Source organism: Etheostoma spectabile, chromosome 14 (genome assembly GCF_008692095.1).
Source record: "Etheostoma spectabile isolate EspeVRDwgs_2016 chromosome 14, UIUC_Espe_1.0, whole genome shotgun sequence".
In the NCBI taxonomy this organism is placed as follows: Eukaryota; Metazoa; Chordata; class Actinopteri; order Perciformes; family Percidae; genus Etheostoma; species Etheostoma spectabile.
Window position 1 is genome coordinate 15,376,485 of NC_045746.1, and position 9,081 is coordinate 15,385,565.

Below are 9,081 nucleotides of genomic sequence, written 5' to 3' on the forward strand. Positions count from 1 at the left end.
AAGCGCTCATCAAAGGGCAGTAAGCTGCCCGCCTGACTTTGCCTGCTGTTGCCTGACCAGCTGACTAGCCCGCTGACAGAATGATAGCTCCTTTGTAGTGTTACCTTTTTGTCTCCGAATTTTCTGGCTCCTCACAAATTAAACTCAAGCTTTTGAAGTGAGTTGATGCGTTCATATGCTTCTCTTCTCTCCAACTCCCTGATCCAGCATCCCTCTACTCATTCCTTCCAATTGGTCGGCCCTCTTGCCTTTTGAATGCATTCTGCAGACTCAGGCTCCCACAGCAACATCTGAGTGCAGATCATCAGCCTATATACAATAGCACTGGAATGTTCCTTCTGGCATCTGCAAACTTGTCAGATACACATCCTCACAGCAGAAGCAACAACGCAACTACTGCTTCCTTGCAGTTTTCTCCGACCAGACAACACAGAACCCCATTGTCTTTTCATTTAATTGTGTTCCTTCAGGCTGCTGGTTAGTCACAAAACAGGTCAGAGTGGCATACCTGAGGGAAGGGAATAGTGTGGTGTAAAACGAAGGATTGGCATTGGTTATATACGCTCATGCACACACAACCTCGTAGAGTGTGTATCGGTGCTTAGAGGAGCAGCTGAGAAGCCCTGTAGAGCCAATTACACATACAGCTCTAATCTCTCGAGCAAGCTGAATGGAGAGAGGAGAGGAGCAAGGAGAAGGGTGGAGGAGAAGGGAGATGGCAATTGTGGGGTAGGAAGAACAAGCAGGAATATACTGATGTAAAAAGTAAAGGAAGCAGTAGAAAGAAAAGAAGAGAGAGGGAGGGAGGACGCCTAATTGAGAAGAAATTAATAGTGTTGACAAAAACAAGAGTTTGGAGAAAGAGAGGCTATGGAGAGGCCAGTGGTATGAAAAGGAAGACAGAATGGGGTGAAGGAATGTGGGAGACATAGTATGAGAAAAGAGTGAGGGCAGCTCCGAGCCTCAACATGGCGTTAGATGCAGTGCCCCGAGTCAAGACACATATCTATCCGTCTAACTTTTATCAGTTAAATGAATACAGCCCTGAGAGCCCCAAAGGCGGAACGTGAGACTTCTAACAGCTGACATCTTTTTTCCCCTCAAGCGTTGTCAAAGGCAACAAGGGCTCCCTTTAATGTGTTATATCTGCCTGTCATGTCAGCCGCCTGCATCTCAGCTTTCTATTTCTTACCTTTTCACTCTTTCACCTTTGCACCGTGATCTATAACTCCTATTTTCTCTTTCTTTTTTTGCTTAACCCAGATCCTCGCCCTTTTTTTTCTCCACTAATATCCCACCAACACACACACACACAGACACACACCCACACACACACACCCTCACCCTCCCCTGTAGCATAGTAATGTTCTCAGAAATTACAGTGAGGTAAACAGAGCAGGGTGTCGAAATGAAATAACCGCTACAGGGCCGTCAGCTCTAGCGAGTAGGCCATCCGTCAGTGGGAAATGACACATCGTCTCCCCACCCCCCACCCCTTGTCACTGGATCCCTCCTGTTCCCCTGGTGGCAAGGTGAAGGAATTATGTTCATCAAAGGCCCAGCGCAGCCTGGAGCCTTTCCATTAGCCTTCTACCTCACTGGTCAATGGCAAGAGGACAGACACAAATGCCACACACTGACAGGAAGCATAAACACATCAAGCAAAAAAGACACAGCATAACACTGTATAGATCTGATGGAACACATGCATAATTACTTTGAGATAGGATATATATATATACACACACACACACACACACACACACACACACACAGGTACACACACGCTCACACACCTCAATTACCGTTTCATTCATAGCCTGACAGCAGAGCGTGTGCGAAGGCTGACATTAAAGGAAATTAAATCTCCTTGTGGAATGGGGCAGCCCATCTCACCTCCCGTCAAAATGCTCCTATTTCCACTCCTCCTCATAACCTTCTCATCTGGGTATTTAGGGCTTTGTGGTGCGGAACGTCATCAAAGAGGTAACTTAGCGAGGCGGCCGTGCGTAGTTGAGGCCTCCCCACGATAATCCCCCAGCAAACGGAGCTCTGTACTATTAACCCACGCACACAAATTACCGCTTCACATTCTGTCGCACTCTTTTACCGCGTGTACTGTCACATGCTTATAGAAGAAAGTGCTTTCAAAGTGCGTTCCCATGCGTGCACACACACACATACTCTTGTATCATTGACTTAGCCCAGTGACTAAGTCGGTCAGTTAACTCTTTGATCCAGCCTTCCTGTCTGCATTGGAATACGAAGCCTATTTGACATAATCCTGAAAAACATCGCCTCTCATAACCGATGAAACTCAAAGGAAAGCACAGCTGCACAGCTACACCAAAGGGACTTAGTAGGAGTGACATGTGTACAGTACATTTTTTACGGGCAGATTTAATTAAGCCTCATTCACTGAAAAATCCTGTGTTAAACAAACTCTTGTGTGCTCTTTCTGAAGCCCGTAAATGTAACAAACCTGCAGAAGAAGGAGGGGTTTAATTTGGTAATTGAGTTCCTGGTTAAAGGAGAAATAGGTTTTTCTGCTTTCACATTGGGCACCGTTTTTTTTTTTTCCCAAAGGCTTTCATCAGATCAAGCATGGCCTGTCACATAAGACGGCTAATTAATCAGGGAAGGGACCAGTCTTCTCCTCTGACAGATGGAGGCAGGACACTGGTTGAGGCACTTCCTCTCCTCCTTAACCTCCTCCATCGTCAACAGAAAGCAAAACATGACAGAGTGAGACAGTGCTGCCTGTGGCTAGGCACAGGGAGTCTGTAAAGATTCTCAAAGACAGTGTTTACATGCAGGCTGCAACTGAGCTATCTCCACAACCCCCGACTGAGAAAAATACAGACTTCTGTACTTGTGTTGTTGTTTACAGTGCTGCATATGCGTGTTAAAAAGATCACTGAAAATTCACCTTTCTTATCTTTTTGAGGCATTTATTTAAAGTCAAGTCAACTGAATTTAAAGTAAAGTGAAGTATACTTGTGGTCTAGGAATAAAAACTGTATTAACTGTATGTAGTTATGCGCCTACTTTCTTAAATTACTTCAGGCAAAAGTCAGTTAGTTCTATGACTTGTCCTTGCTTCTCTTCTTCTCTTGTTGTCAGTTCTTAAGGTTTATGTGTTTAGAGATGCCTGATACAACTTAGCCACTGGAACCAATGACATTAACATCTTTACTTAGCTTTAATATCATTCCATTATTTTTTAAAGACGTACTGTATGGCTTGCCTAATTGCTATTGTTGTTTTTTATTCATCTAAACTGGATTATTTTGTAGACTAGACTAAAATTAATTTTACTTTTCATGAATTTTTTCATTTAACCTTTATTTGTCCAGGTAAGTCGATTGAGAACAAATTCTCTTTTGCAACAACGACCTGTCACATTCACACAGTCCCACATTCATACCTGGAAGCTGCCCAGTACAACCACAGCCTGATCTGCTGGCCACTGAGCAACTCCACTGGAGGTCAAGGGCCTTGCTCAAGGGCAACTCAGTGGTGGTGATGAGGGACGGACAAGTGCTGCTCTTTCACTTTCCCCATCCAGAGTTTATCCTGTCGATCCGGGGAAAATCTTGCTTCTTTAACCTTTAGGCCAAGACCATAGCCTTAAATATATAAATTTCAGATACACAATGGCAGCTTCAAAACCTCCGTTTAAATGCATCCAAAAGATCCACATCTATTAATTGTCTTTCATTTAAATACATTTACTTGACTAACCCACATTTGAAATAGATTGGTACAAGAGTATTCCTCTCTACCTGTGAGCTGAAGTGTATGCAAATCTTGCAGTATTTGATCATCAAATTACACTGGCCATCAACCACAGCATAGATGCTTTTTGTGATTTAGCTTTTTTCCCTTGTTGGCTTTACCTGCAGTGGTCCTTGCTGCTGTTAGAGGAATGGTTTGGAGATGATGTTGATGTTGGATAAAGAAGACGTGATAAGCGAGAGCTGGTAACAGATCAGAATCTGGCTGGCTGCCTGCCTGATTGGATAGTTTACTTAGTACCTGGGAGGGAGTTTGGATTGAATACAATTTTAAATGTTAGAAAAGAATGTGCTGACGTGCATACAGCATCATAAACATACATAATTAGAGATAAAGATGACATAATGAAGTTTCATGCTTAATTTTGAGACTGGCTGACTTGTAGCACAGATGGATGGTTGACTTGCATGGTGGCTCAGTGACTGATTGACTGGTGTGGTTGGGGCTGCTGTTTCCAGCTGTTCTACTGTAGAGCTCACAGGGCCCTCTGCTACAGGTACCTCAGGCTCAGCCCAACACCAGCTGTGCTGCTTCACGTAGCTACCAGCAGCCTCTGGGCACAACAGAGAAAACACTGTTGTACAACACACACTACACAACTTTTATTTTTAATTAATTTTTGTTCCTATCTCTCTTTCTCTTTCAAACGTAAATTGAATCATCAAGAAACACACCCAGAAGACACCATACAAGCTATAACTACAACTACATGTAAATATGTACAGTATGCAAACTGTACATAATTTCACTGTCATGATACTTTCCACTCACTTAATTCCATAATGTAGCCTAGACACTATCTGTCATATCTGCACATTTCATTTGTCTTACACTTGTTGGTGATACATTATTTCTCATCTTTTCCTCTCCTTCCCCCCCACCCCTCTCCTCTATCCATCCTCCCCTACTATTCTAACTCCTGGCCCTGCAGCAACAGGAGCAGGACCCCACCAACCTGTACATCTCCAACTTGCCGGTGTCTATGGATGAGCAGGAGCTGGAGAACATGCTGAAGCCCCTGGGCCACGTCATCTCCACGAGGATACTGAGGGATGCCAATGGGGTCAGCAGAGGAGTTGGCTTTGCCAGGTACATGATAGTTATGCTGCTTCTATGGAAGCAATAATTGATTTTTAAGTAATGGATTACATTGCCCTCACACTACACTTGGGTCTTATTTGAATTCCATACTTAATGTACATGTTGTGGTTACGTTTCATGTCCCTGCCCTTCCGGTACACAGACCGGGTGTGAACGCTGCAGCTGTAACAAGGAATACCTTGCAGATGGGCAAATGTTACTTTTGCAAAAACATACAAATTCACAGACTGAAGTGCACACAAATAGACCCAAATATGTGCTCTGGGATACAGGCACACACTTGCTCTTACTATGTGCATACACATTCATTCTAAAAAAGACACTTGTCAGATGAATCCTGCCTCCAGGCATTGGAAACTTTAAAAGGTGATTTGTTTGGCAAGCCTGTTGGCAGAGGCCTGACATCCAGTGGATGAGTGTGTCTTTGTCCGTGCCTGTGCATCAGAATGTGTGTGTGTTTCTGTGTGTGCGCACATGCTTACAAATGGCAGCTTGGGCCTGGACATTCTCACACATTCATGGATACCTGCAATTAACCCCCTTTTCCTTTACAGTATAGCCAGAGCTGCTATATTTCCACCACCAATCCTAACACTGAGCGGTTTATTTCTTTTTCTACTTAGAAAAGTTTCCACTTCAGCTTGTTAATCCCCCAAAGTCATAAACTGCTCTGTCCTTGTCCATGGCAGCAGCCACCAGGCTCTCATTCCTCTCCACACATTCCTCCCATGTTTACCCAGAGGAGGCCACCATCTTGCAGGGATTTTTCTTAATCACCTGCTCTGGCTGAACTCCTCTCCTATTCCCCGCTCTATTACTGAGGGTTACAGCAGGACAGACAAGCATAAACACACACAAACAGGCACTTATGCACACATATGAGCATATGCACAGATAGGACTCATACACGCATGCACTTGCATAGAAACACACCTTAGCAGACTCTCACACGTACACACACAGACAAGTAGGCAGCCTCCTGCTGACCAACAAGCAGAACACAGCAACAACCTGCCAGAGGCCACCTGTTCCAGCAGCCCTCAGTGGGAGAACAAAGACATGATGGAAATGGGATAGTGAGGTGGCAAGAGCGAGAAGGACAGGAGTGTGAAACAATGGGCAGTTAAAAATAACTAATCATGGAGGTTATTATAAAAAAAAGAGAAGGTGATGGGAAGGAGAAGACAGTATGAGACAGAGAAATATTGAGGAATAAAAAGTTAAACAAGTGAGTGTGGGTCTCTGGAAGAAAATGTGAGAAGTGAATGAGAGACCTTTGGTTAGATAGGAAAAAGAAGAAAACATTATAGAGATACAGAAGGTTTTATTGTGTAATTAATAAGTACAGGTCAGAAAAACAAGCCAGAAAGAGATGTAGGCAAAGGAGCAAGAGAGAAATCAATTTATTTTATGAATTGTAGAGCCCCCGTTAGCTGTATCAACAGACAGACAGACAGAAAGACAGCTGCTGAGGGTTGGGCCATGAGGGGCATTAGAGAGAGTAAACTGAGCTAAGTGTTTGTGGGCCGATCCATTACTGTTATCAGAGCCCATTACTCGAGCCCCAGCACTAATCATTGCAGACAGCAGCACCTGATGCCATTAACCAGCAGCACACAGAGAAAAGCCAGCCTGCCTCACCGCCTACCTGGCTGGCTCTCTGACTGAATGGCTACCCCGAAAGTTGGTCAAGAGTCTGGCTGACTGGTTTGTTTCCCTAAGACTGCCTCAAAGCCTGTGTGCCTTATTTGCTTCTTGTCTGCCCAGCCGTTATATGTTCAGTTGCTTTAAAGAGTGAAGGACACATGGGGTTGTGGAGGAGGCAGACAATGAATAGCCAGAGGGTGTGTGAGAAGGCTGGATAAAAAGCGCAAGGGAGTGGAGAGGGGAACGGAGCATCAACATATCCAGTCAGAGAATCACTTGAAACTCTGGAGAAGAGTAGAGAAGAGTGATGCATTCAACTTGATTTTCAGCCCATTTTAAGATGGACAGCAAAAACACCCCAACAAATAATATCAAAACAGCTTTGGTTTTGACAATGCAGTACAAAAGCACATAAACTATATACATTCTCTTTTTAATCAGCTGAATGACTGATTACAATGACAAAATTACTGATCTAATATGTAGTTGCTGAGCTCTAGTGATGTGTTAAAGGCCAGTTGTTGTGATCAGTGATCAGCTGAATCACACTAGCTGGTTAGTTAGTCTTACCAAACACAAGGGGGGCCAAGGAAAAAAAGAGAGGTGGATGATGCCAGGAAGTTTAAAAGATTACATATTCTAAAAAGAGAAGAAGAGAGGAAAAGTGAGAAAAAATTTGGATGTGGATGGGCGTCAGAAATCCAACAGACGGGAAGAAAAGGAGGGCACTGAAAGTGAGAGCAATGGGGGGGAGAGAGTGGGTAACGTTGAAAGATGGAGGAAAAGACCAAGGTTGAAAGACGGGTAGGAATGAGAGAGACGTCAAAAAGAAGAGGTGCCTGACAGGACAGGAGTAAGATGGATGGAAACGGAGAGAGCGATAAAAAAGCTATGGTAAAAAAAGGATGAAGGTAGAGATAGGAAAGAGATGAGAGACAAAGGACAGAGATGTGAGAGGCTGAAAGGATGATATGAGTGTTCTTAGAGGTGAGACCAAAAAAATCTGGAAAGCAATGAATTCTGCACCTTCCATGAGCACATTACCATAGGCAAAGGCACAGCAACCACTCAAGGCTGCATTTAAAAACTGTCTGATTTTAATATGAGTCCTTTGTGAGTCTAAATCAAAGAATCTGCATGGTAACTTATTTACAATGGGTTAAATTCATGCACAAGGCTGTGTTTTTTACAGCAACATTTTACATGGACATTTATGTTCCACAGACAATTCATTCCATTAAATTTGGCATGTTCCCCTAGGATGTATTGTTCTAACTTCAGTGGTCCCCTGACTTTTTATGTAACACCATCATCAAATCAACATTTCCATGCAACCAATAGTTCAGTGTATGATTAAATAACTGCTAAACTAATGACAGTGCAGCACACAAATACAGTATGTTGTATTTTCTGTTTAATTATCAAATGTTAGCCTGCTAACTGCAAACTAAAACGGTGAACATGGCAAACATAATTGTACCTTTTTTCTGTATGTTAGCCTTGTGATTGTGAGCATGTTAACATGCCAAAGTACAGCCTACAGAAGCGATAGCATGGCTGTAGACTCTTAGAACCCTATTTTAATGATCTAAGTGCAGGGCTGGAAGCGCATGGCGTTAGGTGCATTTAGGGCGTGACCAAATCCATTTTTGCTAGTTTGATGGTAGAAGAAAGGGTCCATACGCCGGGCGCATGGTTCAAAAGGGTTGTGCTTAGTGTCTTTATTAATTCATAGGTGTGTTTTGGGCGTAACGTGAAATAAACCAATCAGAGTGACATCTCCCACTCCCTTGAAAAGCAAGGTCTGTTTGTACATTGGCAAATTGCTATTATGATGGCAGATTTGCACCTTAATAATTTTATTTGTAATATTTTGCCTGTTTGTGTGCTGCTGCGCTTCCCTGTGCGCTGTGCATAAGCCTAGGCGTATTCTACTAATGCACTGTTAAAATAACATTGAAATGCCGCGTTATTGACTTTAGACCAGGATTGTATTGGTCGATGGCGCGATCCCTTACTGTTGCCTCAAGATAGCAATACACTGAGAATTCACCTGATCAAGTGCAGGTGCATTGGCTTTTTTAAATGACGTGGGCGCTGGACGATCTTAAAATAGCAAAGACACTTGCGCCGGGTGCAAGATAGAGCTCCAAGTCTTACTAACCCATAACATTAAATTCAATTGGAATGTGTTTGATATACTTCTGTACAAGTGTGTATGGGCATTAGTGTCTGTGTGCTTATGATGTGAGAGATCAGAGCCCTCCTGCTGGTCAGCTGCTCGGCCCATAGACTTTTGATCCAGTGGCTGGAAAAGGGGGGACGAGTGAGTCTGCTTTCTTCATTCTACCTCTCTTTCTCCCACTCTGGAAATTATGGTCACTACTATCCATAAGCCTAATATTAACCTTATCATACCTTCTTATCCTCCTTCTTTATCTTAATACTTCTTCTGCATCCCTGCATTCATTTTGCTTGTTCTCTCCGCCGAAAGGCTGCATGACAACTTGACTCTTGATAGTCTCACTAGACTTT

General features: G+C 43.3%; 1 protein-coding gene across 7 annotated transcripts in view; it reads left to right on the forward strand.

Moving 5' to 3' along the window:
• The window catches only part of rbms3 (RNA binding motif, single stranded interacting protein), a 277,803-nt gene that overhangs the window by 210,604 nt on the left and 58,118 nt on the right, over nt 1–9,081 (forward strand). For 4 of the 7 annotated variants that reach the window (XM_032535585.1, XM_032535589.1, XM_032535586.1 and 1 more), the window contains one exon: nt 4,721–4,887. In XM_032535585.1, coding sequence (XP_032391476.1) covers nt 4,721–4,887 — 167 coding nt within the window. The remainder of the gene's footprint in view (nt 1–4,720; nt 4,888–9,081) is intronic. The other 3 variants (XM_032535593.1, XM_032535590.1, XM_032535592.1) reach the window with 1 other exon arrangement.